Source organism: Suricata suricatta, chromosome 17 (genome assembly GCF_006229205.1).
Source record: "Suricata suricatta isolate VVHF042 chromosome 17, meerkat_22Aug2017_6uvM2_HiC, whole genome shotgun sequence".
NCBI classification, from domain to species: Eukaryota; Metazoa; Chordata; class Mammalia; order Carnivora; family Herpestidae; genus Suricata; species Suricata suricatta.
The window spans coordinates 9,519,312-9,545,873 of NC_043716.1; the positions used below are offsets into that span (position 1 = coordinate 9,519,312).

General features: G+C 38.7%; 1 protein-coding gene across 1 annotated transcript in view; it reads left to right on the forward strand.

Annotated features, from left to right (window-relative positions):
• Positions 1 to 26,562, forward strand: part of AKAP10 (A-kinase anchoring protein 10) — a 71,441-nt gene that overhangs the window by 38,976 nt on the left and 5,903 nt on the right. Inside the window, exons 5-14 of the mRNA XM_029926944.1 lie at positions 265 to 363; positions 4,377 to 4,461; positions 5,279 to 5,402; positions 6,685 to 6,821; positions 9,155 to 9,299; positions 11,383 to 11,556; positions 16,464 to 16,573; positions 19,174 to 19,256; positions 21,884 to 21,936; positions 22,628 to 22,723. Of these exons, the coding sequence (XP_029782804.1) occupies positions 265 to 363; positions 4,377 to 4,461; positions 5,279 to 5,402; positions 6,685 to 6,821; positions 9,155 to 9,299; positions 11,383 to 11,556; positions 16,464 to 16,573; positions 19,174 to 19,256; positions 21,884 to 21,936; positions 22,628 to 22,723 (1,106 nt within the window). The remainder of the gene's footprint in view (positions 1 to 264; positions 364 to 4,376; positions 4,462 to 5,278; positions 5,403 to 6,684; positions 6,822 to 9,154; positions 9,300 to 11,382; positions 11,557 to 16,463; positions 16,574 to 19,173; positions 19,257 to 21,883; positions 21,937 to 22,627; positions 22,724 to 26,562) is intronic.

Below are 26,562 nucleotides of genomic sequence, written 5' to 3' on the forward strand. Positions count from 1 at the left end.
AGGAGCAGTTGACGAGTTTAGATGAGGAGTAGAGGCGAAGTTCATGTATAACTTCTCGTTCCACAGACCAAACAGTGAAGAAGCAACACTGTTTTGTCCCATTTATATTTTTATATAAATTTATACTTGTAATAAGTATGGATGTATTTGTATGAAGGAAGACGCTTGGGCATACGGCACCCAGCCCTGCTGTTCATGGTTATTGTCCAGAACTGGTCCAAGTTGCACTTTGGATTTTGAAGTTGTCCCCTTCTTCCCTTGCAGGTATAGAACAAGATGCAGTGAATACTTTTACCAAATACATATCTCCAGATGCTGCTAAACCAATACCAATTACAGAAGCAATGAGAAATGACATCATAGGTAAGCAGTGCTTGAAGCTATGGCCAAAACATAATAAAATAATGCCTGTTTTTGGTTATCACTTAAGAGATCTTTTATCAACATGGAATTCAGCATATCCCTTCTGACTCTGTTTTCAGAGTACTTTATTATATCAGCTGTAGCTCACTTAAAAATGTTCTTCCAATATGTCAGACGCAAATTTTTAGAATTTGGCTCAAATAACAATGGCACTAAAAATAATAGTGGGATTCAAAAATATTGAGTGCTCACTGTGTCCCATACAGCATGGTAAGCACTTTCTATGGATAAACTCTAACCTTTTAAAAACCCTGTAATATAAATACAGTTATTCTTTTATAAATGAGGACTCTGAAGCACAAAGAGGATAAATTATTTGCTGAAGGTAACACAACTCAGACACAGCAGAGTCAGGATTTGAAAACAGACCAATGCAGGGGCACTCGGGCGGCTCAGTCGGTTAACCGTCTGACTTTGGCTCAGGTCATGATCCCACAGTCCATGGGTTCAAGCTCTGCATCAGACCCTTGTGCTGACAGCTCAGAGCCTGGAGCCTGCTTCAGATTCTGTGTCTCCCTCCCTCTGCCCCTCTCCTGCTCATGCATTAAAAAAAAAAAAAAAAAGGAAAGAAATATACTACTACACATTGACTGGTATACTATTTGGCAGTGTTTTTCATACTGTAAATTCAAATGAGTCTCCTCTTAATGACCACACCTTCCTGCCAAGAAAAGACTAGAATAGAAAAAAATCAAAGTGCTTCACAGTAGTAAGGCCAAACCTCACTTCAGGAAATTGTTTTCATCATATATTCACATATGTATGTATATACTGTCATGTAAATCTATTTCTCTGTAGGTGGTAGTAAAAAAAAAAAAATGAAAGTTTTTACTGCATTGTATCAGAAGGACCTTAGAGGCACCTGTAATCACTGATGAAAGTGATTTGTTTATTCATTAAATAAATATTTATTATATTCCCATCAAGTCCTAATACCAAGTTTTCTATTTTTATTACAGAAACTTGATAATTTTATTTATGAAATATAGTATGTTCTTCTCCTAGCAGATTCTTTCAATCTTTACCACAGATACTTTGCATTCCTTCATTGTTGGAGACAGCAAAACCTTTTCCTGGCTAAGTTGTGGTTCTTAGTTTGGCGCACCACTCTTGCCGGTGAATTACCGTCGGCTGTCTTGGGGCTTGTCAGGTGCTGGCCCCGTTGGTTTCCTTTTGCTTCTCCCACACAGATAGACCTTGTATAGGTCTTGTGGCTGTTGGTGGTTTGTCCCCATTTGCTTGTATTTCAGGTTTTTACCCAGTTCTGTTGCCAACATTGTCTTTGGATTTTGGCCTTTCTATGCAGTTCCTCTATTTTTATGTGGGAATTTGTTGCAAATATCTTCCACACTTCTCTAGACCAATATTTCCTGTGCAGTAATACACCTGGGGTGTGCTAGCTGATTAGAATTTGGCTATTTGAAGAATTAATTGACTAGTGAATCTTTTGGGGATTTTTTGTGCTAGTGAATAACCAAACTTTGCAGGGATGGGGAGAAGAGGGGGGAAGGGTTCAAATAAAATATTTAAAAATGAAATATCACTTCTTCAATTCTTTTTCTTCCATTTACTTATCAAATTAATGATATAATCCCATGAGGGGAAAAAATCTTTTGAAGTATAGGTTGATAACATTTAGTGATCAAGAGCTCTGAGAAAGTTAAAATGCTAATTACCTATGTTTTTAGACCATTTTTCCTCTTTGATCCCCTGAAATCTCGGTTGTGGGATCAAGCCTTGCTTTGAGCTCCATGTTGGGTTTGGAGCCTGCTTAAGATTCTCTCTCCTTTTCCCTCTGCCCTGCTCGCTTGCTCATGTGCTCTCACTCAAATAAACAAACAAACCTGGATAACTAAGAGAGTGGAGTTGCCATTTATAAGATGAGGAAGATTGTGAAGGCAGTGGTTTATGAGGAAAATCAGGAGTTTGGGTTTTCACTAAATGGTGAATGTCAAGTATGCAGTTAAATATCTGCACTGGGAATTCATGAAAGAGGTCTAGGTTGAAGAGACATGTTCAGAAGACATCAGCATATAGATGGTTGAGAGCCATGGATAACATTACCCTCAGAGTAACTATGATGAGTAAGACAAGTCTAAGCACTGAGTTCTGGGGCAGACCTAATATTTACAAGTCTGGTGGGTTAGGGAGAACTAGCAGACTCAGGAAGTAACAGCCAGTAAAGTAGGCCCTGCTTCATCAACTCTGTCTCAGGTCAGTAGTTCTTTTCTGGAAGCCAAGTGAAAAAATGTTTCTGGGAGTAAGGGAGTGATCAAAGGTATATCAAAGCCTCCTGAGAGGTTAAGTAAGGTGAGTGCTAGGAATAGAATGGCCTTGCCAACCCTGTGGACACCTGGTTCACTGGTTATCTTAACTTCAGGGGCCACTGGAGACAGAAACCTAATCAGAGGAGTCTTACAATAGGAGATGGAGTGAAGACAGCAAGTATGAGCGACTCTTTGAGGCATCTTGTTCCAAAGATAAATTGGAAGGAGATGTTAAGTCAGGGGCCAGTGGTTTTTGTTTTTGTGTTGACGTGTTATGCACATATGAGGGATAGCACCCAAGCAGGCTCGTGTGTGGAGCACGCAGGCAGGCCGCATAGCTGGTGAGTGTGAGGCAGCAGCCGAGAAGCCATACAGGAGGTGGGGGGGCCACTGCTGGCAGGAAGGAGGCTTGAGGCAGCAGGAAAGGGTCTGGCGCTCAAATGCAGAGCGCGTGGGTAGAGGTGCAGGCGAGTTGGTAGATGTGGTGGGAGGTGATGGAAATAATTTTCTGATTGCTTCTATTTTCTTAATGAAGTAGGAAGTAAAGTAATCAGCAAAGAGAAGAGGCATTTAGATGTTTAAAGAGAGAGAAGATGCGTGTTGTCTGGCAGAGTATGAGAGTAACTGGCCCAGGAAACTGGAGTATGATCCTTGGGCTTCATTAAGGTTGCACTAAGGTCATGAACTTGAGGTGAAACCCTCTATCGTAGGCGGGAGGGTTTCTGCCATGTTTGATGGCTGGCCAACCAGCTTACTGACTTGCTGCAGTTTACTTAGGCAATTCCTAGTTTTTACATATTTTCTGTTTCTACCAAAGAACATTTTGCTAAACTTTTTTACAGATAAACCTTTTTACAAATCTATAACTCTTTAGGTTGCAGTCTTAGAATTGCTGGTTGAAAGGACATGTTTCTTTTTAAAGCTTATGCCAGAACTGCCAGACTGCCCTTCGTAAAAGTATGTATCAGTATTTTCCCACTAATGCTAGTGTTCCCACACCCTTGCTCAAGCAAGGCAGTTAGTGTTACACAATTAAACATATGCATTGCTGTAACAGTTTTGTGCCAATTTGCTAGATAAAAAGTGGGGTGCCTCATTATTCTAATTTGTAGTTATATTTATTTGATTACCAGTGAACAAGCGTATATTTGCATATTGGCCATTTGATAATTTGTTCTTTTTTCCAAAAAAAAGTTAATTTTTTTCATAGATCTCTATACCTATGGTGGGGCTTGAACTCATAACCCCGAGATCAAGAGTATCATGCTCTTCTGCCTGAGGCAACCCTATGTTTTGTTCTTTTGTAAACTGTCTTTTCATGTCCTTTGCTCATTTTTCTTTCAGGACATTTCTTACTAGTTTATAGGAGCTCTTGATATGTGAATAATTATAATCTGTCCCGTACAGAGTAAACTGTCATTCATGCTGCGAATTTTTTGCATCCGTTTGTCATTTTGTTCTGGAGGTGTTCTAAGGTATACAAATCAATTTTATGTTGCCAAATCTTTTGATGTCTGCTTTTGCATATATGCTTAGAAGAAAGACCTTCCCTACCTCAAGATTAGCCGTGCACCTGAATTTTTCTTAGCTCCATTTAAAATTTCTGATTCGTTTGCCCTACCTCTTTGATTCCCAAAGGTGTATAGTTTGGATTTAGTAGAAATGTATTTACCATTTCTTTTACAGCAAAGATCTGTGGAGAAGATGGACAGGTGGACCCCAACTGTTTTGTTGTGGCCCAGTCCATAGTCTTTCGTGCAATGGAGCAAGAGTGAGTTAATTACATACTTTCCCATTTGCGTTTTCTGACTTTGCGTTCACTCAACTAAAAACAAACCATGTTCGAGGACTTAGTAGTTTGAATGTTTACAGGGTCTTATAGGCATACTCATGCTCTACGACTGCTTTGGGTAATGGTGTCTTTTAAATATAAATTGTGTGAACTCTTAAAAATAATAAAACACATTTTAATTTTTAATGTTAATATTTTCCTAAGTTAAAAAAATTTGTTTTTAATTTTGAAGTCATTTGGGGGTAATGAGGGTGTAGTGTAACTGTTAGAATTGGTTTATTTATTTAAACAATGCACGTGATCCGTGAATATCCTGTCAGTGCATGCTTTAGGCTTAATGGATGCTATTACTACTAAATCCACATAGATTTGTTGAAGCGGCCTCCGAAGTTATGTATTTTTTTTTTTAGATTAATTACTGCTACATGCTCTTAAAGTCTACATATTGATTCATTTAATATTTCTGAAAAGGGTGCTCTATGCAAGGCACAGTCAGGTATAATGTCTGCTTTGAAGAAAATTAGAGCCTAATAAGAGAAATAGGGCATGTTCTTTGGTTACCGTAATATGAGGTAGCATGTGTCACATATCAGAGGAAAACTACAAAGCCACTAGGAGCTGGGAGAGATTATTTCCAGGTGTGGCAACCAGGAGCGACACCAAGGGAAGGGGAGGTAGTGTTGACCTAGGCTTTTAAGATACATACAATAGGCACAGAATGGAAAGAGTATATTTTGCCCAGTTAAGCTCTTTCCTTGGTCGTTCCCTCAAACTTTCCCTTTTTGTCCATGTGCAGGCACTTTAGTGAGTTTCTGCGAAGTCACCATTTCTGTAAATACCAGATTGAAGTGCTGACCAGCGGAACCGTTTACCTGGCTGACATTCTCTTCTGTGAGTCAGCCCTCTTTTATTTCTCTGAGGTAAAGTCTGCATTTCCTTTCGCACTCTGTTAGAGCATTCCACCTCTGAACTAGAAATGCTGGGGCCCCCCCTACAGAAACTAACATGGAAGAGCCAAATTATTTCTAAAAAGATCAATTGGAATAGCATAATACTGTTTTAAGTTGTATCTAATGGCAAGGGTACTTTGATGGCATATTAGATTAAAATTCAGGGCAAAATAAGTTTGAAAGCCTTAACTAATAAGCATCTTATAAGAGAATGCATATTTTTGATTATTTGGAACTGTTTTAAAAACCACAGTTTTGCGGGGCACTGTGTGGCTCAGTCGTTTAAGCCTCCGACTTCGGCTCAGGTCATGATCTCACGTTCGTGGGTTTGAGCCCCATGTCAGGCTCTGTGCTGACAGCTCAGAGCCTGGAGCCTGCTTCCGGTTCTGTGTCTCCCTCTCCCTCTGCCTCTCCCCGCTCATGCTCTAAATCTCTCTGTCTCAAAAAAATAAAACATTTAAAAAAAGTAAAAATAAAAATGAAAACCATAGTTTTGGTACATGATTCCAGTGCACACATATTTGCAGACCAGACTTCAGAAGAGAGAGAGAAGTAGCAAATTTTTTCCTAATATCATCCCTTTTACTTTAGCCACTGGATAGGATTTCTCAAGCAATGAGTATATTAATCTCTTTGAAGCATATAGTTTAGTGTAATGGTATTTGTTCGGCTTCAGCAAAGGAAATGCTTTCGTTGCAAAGCAAATGACTGGTAAATAGAGATAGGATTTCCAGGGTCACAGAGCATAACCCCGTTCACACCTGCTCTCTGCCTCTCCCAAGAATAGAGCCCATTCAGTTGATCTGCTCTCTCACTCCCTCGTTTGCTGTCAGCTTAAGTCCAGCATTTGTTCCAGTTACTATGGCTATGTGGAGTGATGGAAATGATCAGGTATAAAAGATTTGGTCTGGTTAGTTTACTTTGTGTATGTTTGTCAGCGAGGGACCACTGATCATCTTGACCATGATTTTTATTCCAGCTCACGTGTGTATCCAGCAGTGTGGTTGGTTTCTTGGTTAGTTTTGGGGTTTTTTTCCCTACAAGAATGGCTTTAAGCTTTTCAATCTCAAATAACTAAGTTGCTGACTGGTATTAACTGAACAAGTCCATCTGTTTTTGGTGTGTGTGTGTGTGTGTGTGTGTGTGTGTGTGTGTGTGTGTCCTGTATTTTAATGGTTGGACTTAGAGATTAGAGATGATGAGAGAAATCTGTTTATGGTATTTTTTTCTTCTTTTGTGTTTTCCTTCCTAGTACATGGAGAAGGAGGATGCAGTGAACATCTTACAGTTCTGGTTGGCAGCAGATAACTTCCAGTCCCAGCTTGCTGCCAAGAAGGGCCAGTATGATGGACAGGAGGCCCAGAATGATGCCATGATTTTATATGACAAGTGAGTTTTATTGATATATTCAGTGTTTGGCACATCCTTATTATTTGATAGGTACTTCGGAAATAAATATGAATGAATCCAGTCTTTGCTGCCAAGGAGCTCACAGGGAGTACTGTAAAAGCTACTGTTCATGTGGTGTGTACAAAGTTTTAGGATTCTTAGAACAAAAGTCTCTTTTGGGGGAATGGGAGGTCTGTGTGTGGCAAGAAGGTTGATGGCTGTAGAGTTCAGGGAGCGTTTCACAGGAGAAAGATTAGAATTGGATTCTGAAGAACAGATTGAAATTTGCGAGCCAGAGAAGGCGGGAAAGAACACTCCATCTAGGCAGAGGGCTCGGCACAAGCGAAGTCAGAGCAACGTAGGGGAAGGTGGCGCCTTCAGGAAACTCGAGTTGGGGTAAGTAAAGCTTGCGTAGGGGACATCAGCAGAAGACGGGGGCGCCTTGGCGGCTCGTTCAGTTCAGCGTCCGGCTCTTGGTTTCGGCTCTGGTTAGGATCTCACGGTCAGATGATTGAGCCGCATCGGGCTCTGCACTGGGCGTGGAGCCTGCTCGAGGGTTGTCTCTCCCCTTCCCTCTGCCCCTTCCACTCGCACATGGACTTGCACCCTCTCTCTCTCCTTCTCTAAAAATAAAAGGAAGATGAAACTAATTGGAATATATTAAAAAAAGGTCTTGACTGTATGGGTGGATCATATTTTGTGGTGCAGATCTGCCCAGCCAGGTTCATACTCAGTGAATAATAGTTTTTTACTTTTCATTACTAAAAATGAGAGGATGGCAAAATCTTACAGTGAACAGAACTAAGAACATCTGTTCAGTTAAGTGATAGGCTTTGGCCAGCACCCGTGCTCTGTTCATTTTATTTTCATTTAATTTTCTTTATTCTGTAAAGAAAAGTAATATGCTATTTGTGTCCACAAACAACTGCTAAGAGGAGGACTTGACCGTGGAGGAGACTCCATGGGCTGTCAGGGCTGGCAGAGCGCCGAGCGCATCTAGGTCAGTGGTTCTGAACATGGCTTTGCAAGTTCCTGCGGGGCCGTCTGCGTGAGAATCACCCGGGCTTCCGGTCCTCCGCTCCGAGAAACTCTGCTTCAGCATGGCGGAGGTCTGACCCAGGGATCTTTATTTTTAAATGATTCCCCAGACGGTGCTGATGAATAGCCAGATTAGGGAGTCTAGTCCGGTTTCCCCATTGTGCAGATCAGAAAATGAAGGCCCAAAGAGGTAGTGACTTTCTCAAAGTCACAGGGTGAGTGTTAGTGGCAGAACTTAGGCTGGAATACAGTTCTTAAAGTTTGCTTAGTTCTTATTTTAGTATAATACATTTGTGGGAAAATTACATGAGATATATTGTTACATGGATGTTGAAATAGCAGGTGTTTACATTTAGAAAGTATTTTTCTTAGGCTGGGACACAAGAGAGGCACTAGTGCTAAGATCCTGCCTGGAGGTCAGTAACCCCACAGAGCAGAGTCTGTTTTCCTTCTGGATCCCATTGTCACACGGGGAGCCTTCTGTAAATGAAAATTACTGTGTGGCATCCTACTTGTGCTGTTTTTGTCAAGTTCATCGGGCCAAATTTGACTTTACCAATCCCTGTTTGTTTTTATATTTTATGTATATTATGTATGTAACATCATAGTCCTGCCTAATTGGTCTTTCTGTATTTGTATCATAGACAGGATTTAGAAGTCCCTGAAATGCTGTTTTTCTTTTAATTTTCCGTTTTTTGGTATCCACTTTATAATCAGCTTACCAAAACACCAGTCGTGCATTGTATCTTAAGAAGTTAGAAATCTGTGAGGTGCCTCTTCCCATCTGCACCCAGTCATCAGGTCCTGTTGTTCTGTCCAAACACACCAAACCCTCCTTCGCCCTCCCCGTTCTTTCATTTTGATTCCTACTTGTATATTACTTGTGTCTCTTAGTTATGATGGCGTGTTCTCATTGTGTCCTATGCAGAGATCTTTTCTGCTCCCTTTCCAGGGGGCATAACTGTGTCTTACCTTCCCTTAAGTCCATTTATCTCTCCCAAGTGCGGAACAGAGAATGGGCACCCAGTCAGTGTGGGATTGATTGACTGCTTGTCTCCGCTGTAGCCTGACCCTCAGAAAACTTAAACAAGAACTAAGGGTGGTGGGAGGAGATAATAGAAAGGTAGCAAGTTGACGTTAGGGTCGTGGGAATAAAGGTTGCGGCATGACTGGGAGCCAGTTCTAGAGTCCAAGGTCTGCAGGCTGAACCAAGTAGCCGCGTAGAAGATTCTCTCGTGTGGGCACCAGAGGTAGCCCGTACTGGCTGTGGAATTTGGTTTTGCTTTGTGCCATAGGTACTTCTCCCTCCAAGCCACACATCCTCTTGGATTTGATGACGTTGTGCGATTAGAAATCGAATCTAATATCTGCAGGGAAGGTGGGCCACTCCCTAACTGCTTCACAACTCCGTTACGTCAGGCCTGGACAACCATGGAGAAGGTAACCAAGAACTTTAAAAACATTAAAACTGCCAGAAGTTTTTACTGGTGAAAACCAGAAAACATAACACGGGAAAATCCAAATATATAACAAAACAGAGGAAAATCTAAGCAGTGGAGCACAGTGCTTAGGAGCAGAGGCTTTGACTCTGACTTGGTATGTATTCATCTTAACCTTTATCAGCTGAGTGACCTCAGGCAGTTACTGAAATTCTCTAATGCTGTTTTCCTTATCTGTAAGATGGAGATAATACAGATACTTACCTCAGAGTTATTTTAAGGATAAAAATGAGGTAAGAGGTATGCAGTAACTATTGACGATAAGCCCAACACATGGTAAGCATTAAAAACTGTTAACAGCACATAAAAACTGAATTTCAGGAACATGGAAAAGTTGCATATAAAAATCAAATCATTAAAATCTAGTTGTAAACTGAGTAGAGTATTAGCTATTGCCCAGTGATAATTTTTTTAAATGAAATGAAATTAAATTAAAATTAAAATCTTTGATCTTAAAGGAAAAGTTCCAAATCTATATCATGTAAAGAATGTAAGCTTTCTGGGTAAGAAAGAAAATTAAAACACACAGAAAAACAGAATGTAAAAACATTTCTTATAAAATGTATATATGTAAAAGAACTTACACTAATTTTAAGAATACTATCAATCAAGGAGATAAATGAGAAAAAGACATGGGTGATTTGTTCATCACTACTTTGAGAATCTCTGTGCTAGGTAGTGGGGTTCCAGGGGTAGATGGGGAAACGTGGGTTCTGCCCTCCTGGAGCTCTGTTTGTAAAGAAGCCACACATTGAACACAGGCACAGGTTAGAAACATTAGAAGCACACAGTCACGTGCTAAGTGCAGTGAAGGAAAAGCTGGTGATAGGAAAAGCCAGGGATAAACATAGGAACTTATTCAGCAGCATTAGTAATTTTTAAATGCAAATAAGAACATCCGTCTATCATTAGGCACTTATTTAACAATGATTTGGAAAAACAATCCAGTGTTGGAAAGCCTGTATCAAAACAGACACCTGGACCATTTGCAACTACATGGATGGAACTAGAGGGTATTATGCTAAGCGAAATTAGTCAGAGAAAGACAAATATCATACGACTTCGCTCATATGAGGACTTTAAGATACAAAACAGATGAACATAAGGGAAGGGAAGCAAAATTAATATATTAACAGGAAGGGGGACAAGACGTAAGAGACTCTTTAAATATACAGAACAAACAGGGTTGCTGAAGGGGTTGGAAGAGAGGGGATGGACTAAATGGCTACGGGGGCAATAAGGAATCTATTCTTGAAATCATTGTTGCTAACTAACTGGGATATAGGTTAAAAAGGAAATAAATTATTGGGGCTCCTGGGTGGCCCAGTTGATTAAGCATCCGACTTCAGTTCAGGTCATGATCTCTTGGTCCGTGGATTTGAGCCCTGTGTCAGGCTCTGTGCTGACAGGTCAGAGCCTGGAGCCTTGCTTCAGATTCCCTGTCTCCCTCTCTCTCTGCCTCTCCCCCACTCGGTGTCTGTCTGTCTCTCTCAAAATAAAATAAGAGACATTAAAAAAAAATTTTAAGTAAATAAATTACAATTTAAAAGAAAAAGACACTGTGATGATATTGCCAGTGATACCAATTAACAACATCCTTCCGAAGAGTAAACTGGCCATATGTATCAAAGCTAGAATGTTCGTGCTGTTTACCTCAATAATCACACCTGGTAATTTATCTTAAGAAAATCAGTTCAAAAGTAGACCACCAATATATGCGCAGACTTTAATATTTATAGAAAACCAGAGAAATGTAGTTCAGATTATATTCACTCCCTGCATGTTTCTGGTCACTAAGAAGTCTAGTTTTATGGCAAGTGTTTTTTTGGGGGGAAACCTATCAATTGTACTTAATAATTGTAGTCATACTGTAAACTGTGTACGAAGGAATAATACTTGGGAGTGTGACAAGAAGTAAAATCATTTGTGCCGCCTGGTAGGACTCTGGGTAACATTTTGTTTGCAAATAAAATTTGAGTTGTATTTGATTTCAACTTTAAAGTAATGCTTGTCCTCTTTTTCAGGTCTTTCTGCCTGGCTTTTTATCTAGCAATCTTTATTATAAATATTTGAATGATCTCATCCATTCGGTTCGAGGAGATGAATTTCTGGGAGGGAGTGTTTCCCTGGCAGCTCATGGCTCTGTCGGCCCTCCTGACGACTCTCACCCAGGCGGTCCCGACGGCTCGGCTTCTCAGGTACTGGACCAGTCTGCCCCTGCCGTTAGGAGGCAGAGTGTACAGATCCTTACCTTCAAATACCAGTAACAGATTCTGCTTGCAAGTTTTAGTTGCAGAAGAAACGAAGGAGAAAATAAAACGCCTACGTCCTCTGTGTTCTAATCAGAGTATCTGTGGTGACTCACAGTGTCTTGTGTGGTAAGCTTTGTCCTGTTCCGTTCAGGCCATTCTGCCTGACACTCCTGCTGTTGCTTTCAGTAGTCCAGTCACACTCATTTATAGCCTCTGAGGAGCTGTTTAGTGTAATTACTTGGGAAATTTCAGTAACTGCATTTGGGATGCTTTTTTATAGAATAAATAAATAAATGCGTGAATGCCTGGATTTCTTAATACTGTGTTTCACTGAAGAGCTTTTCATTTTATTTTAAACTCCAGTGCCATTGTACATCTCCTCAACCGTTATTATTTTTTGTGGAGTGCTTTCGTGTATCAGACTTGATTCTCTCCAAAATCGCATGAAATGGATTGTCCCTAAGAGAAGAATCTAGGGAGGTGTTAAGAAGTTAACTGATTTTTCAAGTCACACTAAGTGTAGAGCCAGAACATGCTCGTTGCCCAGTGTTCTTTGCCATAATGTAGCATAGTTGTTTTCTCATTACACTGTTGACATAAATAACACTTCAGGTTTTTTGGCACAGGGCGTTGGGTAATTTTCTTAATTTATAAGACAGTACTATTTATTACCATTAACAAGGCTCTCCCCAGTACTTTGCTTCCTGTTTAGGTTACCTGCTGAATGCAGTTGCCATTTAGTTTTCGATATAGGCTAGAATGTTTCGTTTTTATTTAGGCACTTAAAAGGTCTAGGTGCTGACCATAAAATGATAATTGTACATTGTTGGTTGAAGTATAGAATATCTACAGAGAACTCTCATAACCTTATAGAGCTCAAAGATTTCATAAGCAGACCTAACCCAGGTCCCAGATCAAGAAACACAACGTTACCAGTATGTCATAAACTCTCTTGTGCTCCCTTTTAGTCACTCTCCTCCCTGCCAGGGTAGCTATTATCCTGGTTTTGATGGTGTGGGTTAGTGTTACCTGTGCAGTTATCCAATTGAAATCTTTCCTTCTTTCTTTCTTTCTTTCTTTCTCTTTCGTTCGTTCTTTCTTTCTTTCTTTCTTTCTTTCTTTCTTTCTTTCTTTCTTTCTTTCACACAGCTTTATTGAAATAGAATTCACATATCGTACAATCACTCATGTTACATAAGTCAGTGGTGTTTACTATATTCATTGAGTTGCTTAACTGTCACTGCAGCCAATTTAAAAGTTTTTCACCTAAGAAAAAACCCACATGTCCTTTACCTACTACCCTCCAAGTCCTCCATTGCTCCAGCCCTAGGTTTCTACTAATCTACTTTCTCTCTCTGTAGATCTGCCTCTTCTGGAACCATAGGACATGTGGTCTTCTGTGACTGGCTTCTTTCACTTAACATGATGTTTTCAAGGTTCATCCACGTTTAGCGTGTATCAGAACTAGCTTTCCTTTATGAGCAAATAACATTTCATTGTGCACACATACCGCATTTTGTTTATCCATCTGTTGATGGACATGGTTGTTTCTCTCTTTTGGCTATCATGAATAATACTGCTGTACAAGTTTTTGTGTGGATGCAGGCTTTCATTTCTCTTGTGAGATACACAATTCTACCTAGAAGTAGAATTGTTAGGTCAGATGATCACTCTGTTTAAGTGTCTTAATTACCATTGCTTAGGTAACACGTTTTGAAATCAAGAACTGAGAGTTTTCCAACTTAGTTCTTCTTTTTCAAGATATTTTTGACTTTTCAAGGCCCCTTGAGTTTTCACATGCATTTAAGAATCAGTCTGCCAGCCTCTATGAAGAAGCCAGCCAGAACTCTGATAGGGACTGCATTGACTCCATTGATCAATTTGGGACATATTGCCATCTTAACAATATTTAATATTGTAATCTGTGAACACAGGATGCCTTTTATAATTTCAGTAACATTTTGTAGTTTTCAGGTATCCATTTGGTATTTCTTAAGCTTATTCTAAATATTCTATTCTTTTTGATACTATTATAAATAGATTTTTTTCCTTATATCCATATTTTCATTTTAAGTATACAGAAGTACATTTTTAAAAATTAAGATAAAATTCACCTAACATAAAGTTGACTATCATAAAGTATATAATTCAGTGACATTTAATATATTCACAGTGTTGTACAACCATTACTACTATCTGGTTCTAGACTTTTTATCACTCCAAATGGAAACTTCACAAACAGAACATAAAGCTGTCACTTCCCTTGCCCCACTATGTTTTCTTCTTAGAGTTTAGGCCTTTGATCCATTTTGAGTTAGATTTGTACATTGTGTGAGCTAGGGTCCAACTCTCTTTTTTTGTATGTGAATATCTAATTGTCCCAGAAGCACTTATTGATAAAACTATTCTTTTACCATTGAATGATCTTGGCATCTTTGTCAAAAATCATTTGACTGGGGTGCCTGGGTGGCTCAGTTGGTTAAGCAGCCGACTTCAGCTCAGGTCATGATCTCCTGGTGCATGGGTTCGAGCCCCATGTCAGGCTCTGTGCTGAGCGCTCAGAGCCTGGAGCGTGCTTCTGATTCTGTGTCTCCCTTCCCGCTCACACTCTGTGTATCTCTCTCTCAGAAATAAATAAACGTTAAAAAAAATTTTTTTTTTAATCATTTGACCTTAGGGGCACCTGGGTGGCTCAGTTGGATAAGCATCTGACTCTTGGTTTTGGCTCAGGTCCCAATCTCACAGTTCATAGGTTCAAGCCCAGCATCACTCTGTCAGTGCAGAACCTGCTTGGAATTCTCTTTCCCTATCTCTCTTTGCTATGCCCCCAATCAATCAATCAATCAATCAATCTCTCTCTCTCTCTCTCAAAATAAATAAACTTAAATATAGTATTATTTTTAAATCATTTGACATTAGACACAATGGGTTTATTTCTGGACTCTCAGTTCTACTTCATTGATCTACATGTCTTTTCGTATGCCAATACTAGTATTGTTTTGATTACTACATCTTTATAAGTTTTGAAGTCAGAAACTGTGAGTCCTCCAACTTTGTTTTTTCCATTTGTAAGATTATTTTGTCTATTCTGAGTCCATTGCAATTCCACATGAATTTTACAATCAGGTTTATATTGAATCCAGAGATTGCTTTGGGATGTATTCCGGTCCATGTACATGGATGTCATTCCATTTATTTTAAGCTATTTTTAATTTCTTTCATCAATGTTTTGTAGTTTTCCGTGTGCAAGTCTTATACCTCCTTGGGTTATTTTATTTGTGAATATTTTATTATTTTTGATGCTACTATACATAGTTATTTTCTTAATTTCATTTTCTTATTCTTCATTGGTAATACATAGAAATAAAACTTTTTTGTGTGTTGATCTTGTACCTCCACATTACTAAATTCATTTGTTAACTCTAATAGTTTTCTTGTGGATTCTATAGGATTTTCTTTATATAAGATCGTATCGTCTGCTAATAGAAATCGTTTTCTCTCTTCCTATCCTCATTAAATGCCTTTTATTTGCTTATCTTGCCTGATTGCTCTAGCTAAAACTCCCAGGACGGTATTGAACAGAGGTGGTGGAAGTTATCATCCTTGTCTTATTCCTGACCTCATGAGGAAAGCTTTCAGTTTTCCATCTTTTAATATGATGTTAGGTATCGGTTTTTTATAAATGCTTTTTCTTAAGTTGAAGAAATTTCCCAGTATTCCTAATTGTTCAGGGTTTTTTTTCCATCATGAAGGTATGTTGGATTTTATCAAATATTCTTTCTGTATCAATGGAAGTGATCATGTGGTTTTGTCTTTTACTCTATTGATCTGATGTACTATATTAATTGATTATCAGATGTTAAACCAACCTTGCATTCCTGGGAGAACTCAGTCATGGTATACAATCATTTTTATAGGTTGCTAGATTGATTTGCTAGTATTTTGTTAGGGTTTTGCATCAATACTCACAAGAGATACTGATCTGTAGTTTTCTTCTCTTGTAGTGTTCAGTTCAGATAACTGAGTTAACAGTAGCCTCAAGGAAGTTTTCTGTCCTCTTTATTCTGGTGCCTTTTTCTTTTTAAGTATTTACCCTTCTTAGCACATAAAGAGAACCCCAGATACACTGTGGGGTATGTTCTATAAGCATCTATTCTTATGCCTTAACCATGGATATTAACCTCTACTTTAGTCATGGATATTAAACATGTTCCCATCTTTTGTTATTTTAAACCATGCTACAGCAAATAATAATCTTATATATCAGTCATTTTGTGGAGCTGAGCTGTCTGTAATTGAAGTTTTAGAAGTAGAATATCTGAGAAAACCCATGGCTCTGGTATTTCATAGAAATAACGACTCTGACTTGCTTTCTTGTGGGATGAGGAGTGGGAGATAACATGCCAGAGGGAAACTTACTACACTCTTCTAGCTGATCGTTTTAGAACGGTTTTCTTGAGCTTCTCTTGGCCTCACTGATAATCAAATGTATTCGTGTTTATTTTGTTAAAGTTAGCTAAGCGGTATATACCTGGATGGATGGGCGTCTTGCACCCTTGGGAAATCATGCCTATGAAGACAGCACATTTGTTAGAACTTAGATCATTAAGAAAAGAGAGTTGTCATTAAATGCCTGTGTTGTACATTCTAATATTGTGCTTCTCTCCTGTACTTATATTTTGAGGTTACATTTCAGAATCATTACTGGTTAGCATCTCAGTCATGACAGCATTGAGTGAAAATTACGTGTATTTCAAATACCGAAGATGTTGTGCAAATCTGTCCTATATTGCACACCCAGGATTGTTTGATTCCCAAATAACACACTGCTGATTTTACAATTTCTGTTGTAGTCCAGTATGAAGAGAGCCAGTGTTAGAATTCTGAAAAATTTTGATGAAGCGATAGTTGTGGACGCTGCCAGTTTGGACCCAGAATCTTTGTATCAGCGGACATATGCAGGGTAAGCTGCGCTGAGTGTCTGAGATCTTTACAAGTCTGTTGACTTTTGCATCTTTTATTTCTCAGTTAAAATGTTTTTAAATCTGGGGGGGTGGGCTGGGTGGTTCAGTTGGTTAAGCATCCAACTTCAGCTCAGGTCATGAACTCACCGTTACAAGTTCGAGCCCTGAGTCAGGCTCTGTGCTGACAGCTCAGCCTGGAGCCTGCTTCACATTCTGCGTCTCCCTCTCTCTCTGCGCCTCCCGTCCTCCTGTCATGTCTCTTTCTCAAAAATAAATAAACAGTTAAAAAAATGAAAATTTAAAAATTGTTTCTCATCTATTATATACCCAGCACTTACTTGTTTAGACCATAAACTGTGGTCAAGTGTAAAGGCTCAGGAGTGACCTGCAGTCTGTCAGTTGCAAGGTGGTTTTTTGTGTGTGTGTGTGTAAAATAAATGTATTTTAGCAGATAATATATAATATGGGTCAGAAATAGAAGTAGTGACTTTTCTTCATCTTTAAAGATAGTTTTCAGTGTTTGGTTTCAGTTTTAAGGCTTTGGCGTCTTCCTGAAGTTTTTCTCAAGGCAGACATATTTCTGCCTGTTGGTGCATTGCAAGCACATGTGAAATGACGACTTATTGGGAAGGTTAACCCTAAACTAAGACCCACCATGCACTAATCCATAGGCAGCACTGTTTCTTTTTCTTCTTAAACTTTTATTTACAAATAACATTAACTTATAAAAATTAAATGTGTAGATAAAGCTAATGTCCTCTTCGATCACACACCAGAGCTTATTCTCTCCCCTTGCTACTCAGGATAATCTGCGACATTATACTGTGTATTTGTATTTTTGCTTGCTTGTTTTATGTAATTGATATTACACTGTATTTGGTATCTTGTGCTTTTATTTGCAGTGAGTTTTGGAGACTTTTCTATATTAGTCTATACAGATTTATCTCATTTTAACTATAGTGTTTCATATAAAACATTAATTATAGCTCATAACTGTGGCCACTGTTTGGCCCTTTGGGTACTGATGAATATTCAGGTTGTTTGCAATTATTCACTGTTACACACAGAATGGCGAAAGACTTTCTTTTATATACTTCCTTGTACCAAGGAGCAGATTTTAAATTTTAATAGATCTTAACCAGTTTACCTTTATTTTCTTTTTTCTTTTTGAGAGAGAGAGAGAGGGCGCAAGTGAGTGAGGGGCACAGACAGAGAGAGAGCGCGCACTCAGGAGAGAATCCCACAGCAGCGGGGAGAGAGAGAGAAGCAGTGCTCACCCGAAGTGGGGCCCAAACCTACAAACTGAGCTCACAAACAGAGATCATGACCACAGTTAGCATCTGATCCAAAGTCAGATGCTGAACGACTGAGCCACCCAGGCACCCATTAACCAGGTTAGCTTTCAAAATAGCTGTAGGGGCTCCTGGGTGGCTCAGTCGGTTAAGCATCTGACTTTGGCTCAGGTCATGATCTCGCAGTTTGTGAGTTCAAGCCCCACATTGGGCTGTGCTGGCAGCCTCGAGCTGCTTTGGATTCTGTGTTGTCTTTCTCTGTGCCCCTCCTCCCCTGCTCATTCTCCCTCTCTCTTTTCTTCTCTCTCTCTCTCTCTCAAAAATAAATATTTAAATTTTTTTATTTTAATAAATAAGTAAAAGTAGCTATGTATTTTCATTTTTACCCCATGTTAATGAAGATACTCATTTTCCCTACATCTTTATTGACACTAATTAACATCAGATATTTGATTTTTTTTTTTTTTTTTTTGTATACCAATGTGGATTATTGTTGCTGAGATTAAATTGCTTTTGGCATGTTTGTTGGTTCAGGTTTTTCTTCTGTGAAATGACTTTTCATCTCCTTTTTGCATTTTTCTGTTGGCATTGGTGACTTGTTGGCATTCTTTACCTTTTTTAATATTCATTGTTAATTAGTAATATCTGTTAAATAAGGTCTTTTTACTGTATTCTTTGCCTTTTAACTTTGCTTTATATTATTGTAGCTTTACAGCATATATAATGATGATATGTAATATATCATGACTCTATGTCTATAATACACATTTTGATCTAGGACAAGTTCCTACCTTTTTATCTCTTTTACACAATTATCCTGGCTATTGTTATGCCTTCTGTCTTCTGTTTAGCTTTAGAATTGTGAGCTACCTATTAACCCATCGTGTTTCATAAACCTTTCGTTTTTAATTTACATCCAAGTTAGCATAGAGTGCAACGGTGATTTCAGGAGGAGATTCCTTGATGCCCGTCACCTGTTGAGCCCATCCCTCCCTCCCACAGCCCCGTCAGCAACCCTATTTTTTTCTCCATATTTGAGAGTCGCTGATGTTTTGTCCCCCTCCCTGTGTTCATATTATTTTTGCTTCCCAACCCTTTCTGGGATTTTGAATGGAATTGCATTAAATTAAAGATGATTTTGCTCTCTTTAGGGGGCAGTTCTATTTAAAATAAGCCTTGCTTTAAATAACTTGACACAGTATTTCGAGGTGTCTAAATATAGATAAGATGCTTAAGAGTAGAATTTTTCTTTCCTTAATTTAATATTGATTGTTAGAAATCATATTCTTCTTTTCGTACTTACTTAGGAAGATGACATTTGGAAGAGTAAGTGACTTGGGGCAATTCATCCGAGAATCTGAGCCTGAACCTGATGTAAAGAAATCAAAAGGTTTGTGGTGTTTTTATACTCCCTGCTAAGCCTTTGCTCACATTAGTAGGTGACTGTAAGTGAAGGATCAGTTAGATTTCAACAGTTTATTTTATGAAATAATTGCCTTATCTCTCACCGTGTGTTTACAATCACAGCTGAGTGCAGGGCTTTGTGTAGTCACATCTCTGTACAGTCTCTCTGAATGAAAGGTATTGAACTTGCTTTACCATTACAGAAAGCGCATCTGCACGAAAGAATATTTGTCGCTTTTTTATTTAAAATAGTGAAAACCCAGGGCCCCTGGGTGGCCTAGACAGTTAAGCATCTGACTTCAGCTCAGGCTGTGATCTCCTGGTTCGTGGGTTCAGGCCCTGTGTCGGCCTCTGTGCTGACAGTGTGGAGCCTTCTTGGCATTCTCTCTCTCCCTGCCCCTCTCTCTGCCCCTCCTCAACTCGCTTGCTCACACTTTATCTCCCTCGCACGCACACACGCTCTCTCTCTCTCTCTCTCTCTCTCTCTCGAAATTTGTTTAAAAAACAGTCCAGGTTGGACTTAAGCTTTATTTTGACACCCTTTAAATCATTAAATTTCCTATAATTTGCTGAAAGTTATTACGAAATATATGTGGAAAATATGAAGAGGTTGAAATTCAAGTCCTTTGTTTAATCAGCAGGAGAGTGTTCAGTCAATTGCAAGAGTTCAGCACAGAAATCTTTTTTGACAAGCACCTTATTTGTGACTGACTGTGCAGCTTCCAGACGGTTTACACAGGAAGATTTAAAAGCCGTGTGGATCCGTTCACTTGGGATCTAGAGATTGTTCAGTGTAATTGGATTGACAGTATTGTCTTGAGTAAAAGATAGTAATTTGTAAGAAGAAAATGTTCCAGGGGTGTCTGGATGCCTCAGTTGGTTGAGTGTTTGACCCTTGGTTTTGGCTCAGGTTGTGGTCTCATGGTTCTTGAGTTTGAGCCCCATCAGGCTCTGCGCTGGAATTACAGAGTCTGCTTGGGATTCTCTCCCCCTCCCATGTTCCCTCCCTCCCTCTCTTTCTCTCTCTCAAAATAACTTTTAAAACAAGAAGAAAATGTCCCACTTAGATAAATGTGTTTAAAATTAAGAGCTATTTATTCATTTTCCTATTAAATTTAATAGGCCTGCATTCCTATTATGTTTATTTATTTTTAAGTAAATTCTACCCCCGATGTGGGGCTCAAACTCACAACCCCAAGATCGAGAGTCACACACTTCTGCCGACTGAGCCAGCTAGGTGCCCTGTATTATGTTTATTTTTCAGTCCAGCTATTGTTTGAGTAATGAATCATCTTGATGTTGGTGAGCAATCTACTTTTGGGTCAGATATACATTGACAGAGTAAGCAAAAAATGCAACAATTAATGAAATCATTTAGACCCCAAAAAGGCCTGATCTATTTCACCCTATTAGTTCATTTAAATAATTGATTTTATTTCCTACTTTGCCAGAGAAGCCTGAGGTACACAGTTGGACAAAGTGTAAAGACTGAAGGAAGTCTGCATAGCTCACGCAGTAAATCAGTTTGTAGCACCTCCGTGCCCCGCTGCTCATGGGACAGCTTAGAACGTACGGTCCTGCCATTAAGAAACTTACAGTCTGAGAGTGTCTTTTATTGGGTGAAAACTGAGCACAAGGAAGAAGTGACTGACAGCGTTGGAGCAGAGGAAGGACTAGACAGTCTCTGTGGGGTATCGGCCAGCAGGGGCTCTGCACTGTCCTCAGGTAGCAAGAAATGAAGACTCTTGATTTTGGCTCAGATCATGATCTCACAGTTCAAGGATCAAGCATTGGGCTCAGGACTGGCAGTGCAGAGCCTGCTTGTGATTCTCTCTCCCTCTCTCTCTCTGCCCCTTCCCTGTTCGTACATTCTCCCTCTCTCTCTCTCTCTCTCTCTCTCTCTCTCTCTCTCAAAATAAATAATAAACTTAAAAAGAAAAAGTAGATGGAAAATAGACAAGCTCAATTTGGAACATGTTAAGTTTGAGATACCTTAGGACAATTGTAAATACAAATTTACATGCCCAAGGACAAGTTTTTTGATTATTTGCATTTTGAAGGAAGTTAAAGCCACAGGAAGGGATGAGATGCCCCAAAGAAAATCTGCCAGAGGAGAAAAGAAGGCTGGGAATGGGGTCCTGGGGAAGTTCCATATTAAAAGGGGAAGGATTTTATGTGTTTTATTTATTTTTGAGAGAGAGCGCAAGCAGGGGAGGAGCAGAGAGAGAGTGGGACACAGAATCTGAAACAGTCTAAAGGCTCTGAGCTAGCTGTCAACATAGAGCCCGACACGGGGCTTGAACTCATGAACCGTGAGATCATGATCTGAGCCGAAGTCGGCCGCTTAACCAACTGAGCCACAGGGCTGCCCTGTTAATAGTTTCTTGTGAGGAGAATAGAAGAAAAGTCCAGAAGCCTTTCAAAAGTCTTTTCATGTTAAATACTTGTTAATGGAGATAATCAGTTTTGATTAGTGGTAATATTCGTTAATGTTTTAGATGAGATTGTACGAAAAAAGTATATCCATTTCTGGAAGTAGCTTTTCAAGAAGAGCACTTTTTTAATGTAAAATTGCACAGGAAACCTACAGTCAATTTTGATTTTGTTTACTAGGATCCATGTTCTCACAAGCTATGAAGAAATGGGTGCAAGGAAATACCGATGAGGTAAATTCTACTTTGAGTGTAAAGAAATTCCTGTTTGTAAGTGGCACCTTGTCTAAGTGAGGCTTCAGGTTTTCTCTTTCCTTACTTCCCACGTTTAAGCAGCACGGCGCGGTGCATCATTGCTCCGTTATCCAGGATGTGACAAGAGGGGTGGCCCTTTGTAGTATCTGACAGTTGGCTGTGGGGACAGCGCAGGATCTTTTAGTTCAGAGACTCTAGGCACTGAAAAGTATCTTTGCCTTCAAGTTTCCATCAACTGTCAGGCATTGGCAGAAACAAAAAGCTGAAATGTTTCTTTCCTCACTGTTTGCAGAAAAGGAGGCTTGCCTTTTGACTTGTTAGTTAAGTACATTGAGAAATGTGAGAGACGTGGAAAAAGAAAAATGTTTTGATCATCTACCATGAAAATAGTCATGATGTGGGATACCCAGTAGCTGACGCTAGAAGACAGTGAACAGACAGCATGTTCATATAGCATAGCCAGAGGGCGGCCCAAGTCCTTTCATGCGTGGAATTTGCTTCTTATCCAAATAAGTAGAAATGGTATGCATATACAGTTGTGTTTAGATCACTGATAATGTTAGTCTTGATTTTTCTAATGAATAACCATTATCAAGAGTTTGAATTGTTTTTTGTTGTGTGTGTGTGTGTGTGTGTGTGTGTATGTATGTGTGTGTGTTTTTAATTTTAGGCCCAAGAAGAGCTAGCTTGGAAGATTGCTAAAATGATAGTCAGTGATGTTATGCAACAGGCACAATATGATCAACCCTTAGAGAGGTCTACAAAGGTAAGAATGACTTGTGTTCTGAGCTGGCTTGAGTAAAAACTGAAAAGAATTAAATTCTAAATATTAAAAATAAAAAAGGACATAAGGGAGATTCTGCTTCTGCCTTTGAAGGATTAGCCGCTACAGAAACTGCCCTTTCATCGTGAACAACTAGAAGACAAACTAAGTGAAACAGCTAGTTCCAGATATTGGACAGTAGGCAGTAGAGGTCTGTAACCCTTGAAGGAAGGGTAACATGGAGGCGATCTGTAGCTCACTGCCCAGAAGCCATTTCCAAAGTGCAGGGAGGGGACACCTTATCAGAGTTTAGAGTGTTGCTGAATTAAGGAGTGAGAAATCAAAATTTGGATACCCCAAATGGCTAGAAGTCATAGAGAATGACACCAGAAAAGGAGCTTCACAGAAAGAAATCTCCAGAGTTTCTCTCTTTATGAGAGGTCCCTTGAAGTGCTTGGCCAAGTACTGATCTCTACATGTATTGGGTGAAAATGCCCATGGCTATGGAAAAAACTAACAAATTAATAAGCTGACCACTTCCTGAAACATGGATTAGGAATAGGTCACACCCCTAATTGACCAATGTGGACAGATCTTGTAATGTACAAGGCATTGGGTAATGTCCTCAGAAACATTATGCTTTACTACTGGAGCTAAAGAGTGTGGGGCACATGGGTGGCTCAGTCATTTTGAGCACTGACCCTTGATTTAGGCTCTGGTCATGATCTCATGGTGTGTGGGTTTGAGCCGAAAAGAATAAGTTTTGTGTGGACAACATGGAGCCTGCTTGGGATTCTCTCTCTCCCTCTCTCTTTCTGCCCCTCTCCTGTGTGCACATGAACGCTCTCTTTCTCTCTCAAAATAGATAATATTTAAAAAAACAAAAAGCCCTGGAGTAAAGCACCTTAACCAAACTTAAGAGCAACTTTGGAAAGAATCAAACTGCTCTGTAACAACCGCATGCCAGGACAAAGGCCAGTCCGCTTTAAAGGAGCACAGTGAAACTCAGTACTCAACAGTATAAAAATAATACTGTCTGTTCTCCATTGCGTTACTAGGTTTGCAAGGAAGCAGAAAAATCTGACCCATAATCAGTAGAGAAACAAACTATAGAAACCACACGTGAAAAAATATTGAATACAAAAGAACTCAAGAAAAAGGGAGAAAGGAAAGAAAGAATCCATGGGACAAATAGAAGACAAATAACAAGATAGTAGGTTTAAATGAAATCCTGTTAATCACCACACCAAATGTAAATGGTCTAATAAGTTCAATCAGAGGTTGTCTGATTAGATAATGGCAGAACCCAATTAGATGCTACCTGTAAGAAGACGCTTTAAATATGAAGACTTAAAAATAATTAAAAAGTAAAAGGATAGAAAAGAGATATACCATGCAGACATTAACAAAAGGAATTTGGGCTGCCATATTACTACAAGTCAACAAGTCAGAGTAAACTTCAAAACAAGAAATGTCACCAGGCAAAAAGGACATTTTATATGATAAAAAGGTCAGTTGATCAAGAAGACATCAAGAATCCTAAATGTTATGCATCTAACAACAGAGCTTGAAAACATGCAAAGCAAAAACTCATAGAACTACAAGGAAAAATACACAGATCCTAATGACTATGGGAGATTTCAACAGCCCTGTCTCAGTAATGGATAGAACAGTGTTTAGAAGACTTAAATAACGATGTCAACCAACTTGACCTAAGTGACATGTAGAAAACAATGCATCCAGCAGCGCAGAGGACACATTCTTTTGGCCTACACACACAACATTCACTGAGATATATCATATTCTGGGCCATAAAACAAGTTTCAGTAAGTTTTGAAAGATTGAAATCATAGTCTGTTTTCTCAACACAAAAGAATTAAACAAGTCAGAGAAGATCTGTGGAAAATTCCCCAAATATTTGGGAATTAAATAACATACTTCTGAGTTACCCGTTAGTCAAAGAAGAAATCAAAATAGAGGTTAAAAATATTTTGGACTGAATTAAAATGAAAATACACAAAGTATTTGTGGGATACTGCTAAAGCAGTTCTTAAAGGAAATTTATAGCATTAAATGTTTATATTAGATAAGAAAAAAGGTTTCATCTTCTACCTTAAACTAAAAAATGAGTAAATTAAACCCAAAGAAAGAAAGAAGTAATAATAGAAAAAAAGTGATTATCAATTACATAGAATACAGGCAGACAATAGAGAAAAGTCAAAAGGGGTGGCTCTTTAAAAAGATCAATTAAATTGATAAACCTTTAGCCAGACTAATTGAGGAGGAAAAAATAGAGATTAGACATGAATCTCTAATACAGGGATTGAAAGGGGACATCACTACAGATCCTAAAGTTATTAAAATGATATTAGTGAACTATTATGAGCAACTTTATGCTAATAAGTTCAAAGCTTGAATGAGATGGAGAAATTCCTTGAAATATATAAATTACCAAAGCTCACTAAAGAAGAAAACAGGTAACCTGAATGATACTGTGTCTTTTAAATTGAATTTGAGGCGTTAAATATATTTATATTTATGATATGTTGATACATTATGATTATTATATATTATATGAGGAACTCAGCAGACAAAAACATTTTTTCAGCGTAAGAAATGGGCAAGGACCTGGAAAGACATTTTTCTAAAGAAGATGTACAGATGGCCAAAAGGTGCATGAGAAGGTGCTTAGTATCACTAATCATTAAAGACGTGCAAATCGTAACCACAGTAAGATACCACCTCATATGTTAGAATGACTGTTACCTAACAAACAGTAACAAGGGTTAACGAGGATGTCGTAAAAGGAATCCTTGTGCATTATTGGTGGAAACATAAATCGGTATAGCCGTTATGGAAAACAGAATGAAGGTCCCTCAAAGAACTAAACTTAAAACTATCATATAGAGCCAGCAACCCCACTTCTGGGTATATATTTGAAGAAAATGAAATTATTACCTCAAAAAGATGCACCCCATATTTATTGCATATTTAGAATAGCCAGGCGTTACATAACCTAAGTGTTCACTTATGGTTGAATGGATCAAAATTCAGCCATTAAAAATAATAAAATCCTGCCATTTGTGATAACATGGATGAACCTTGAGGACATTTTGCTAAGTGAAATAAGTCAGACCTATAGAAAGACAAATACTGTATGACTTCACTTATATGTGGAATCTGAAAAGTTGAACTCCTCGGAACAGAGCAAAAATGGTAGCCCTAGGGACTTGGGCAGAAGGGGTAGGGAAAACGAGATGTTGGTCAGAGGGTACAGACTTCCAGTTATAAGACAGATTAGTTCTGGAGAGCTAATGTACAACATGGTGACTATAGCTAACAATATTGTATTATGTACTTAAAGGTTGCTAATAGAATAGATCTTAAGTATTCTTACTATTTTTTAGAAAAGGTGTTTATGTGATAGATGCATTAACCACAATATATATGTATATCAGTTATCACATTATACACTTTAAACTTAGACAGTATTATGTCCGTCATAGCAATAAAATTAGAGGGTAGAGGAGAGAAATTGAATTTCCTTCCCACAAAAAAATAAATAAATAAAAATAAAATAAATTCCAAGCCCAAAAAATAAAGAAAAAAATAATACTGATTCTAGACAAAGTTCCAGAAAATTAAAGAGGAAGTAATATTTCCCAACATATTCTATGAGGCTAGCATTACCTTAACGTAAAAACATTACAAGAAAAGAAAATTACAGGCTAGTTTCTCTCATGAACATATATGCAAAATCCGTAACAAAACTACAAAGAAACCAATCATCAATATATAAAAAGGGTAGAACATCATGTCCAGTGGAGTTACCCCAGAAAATC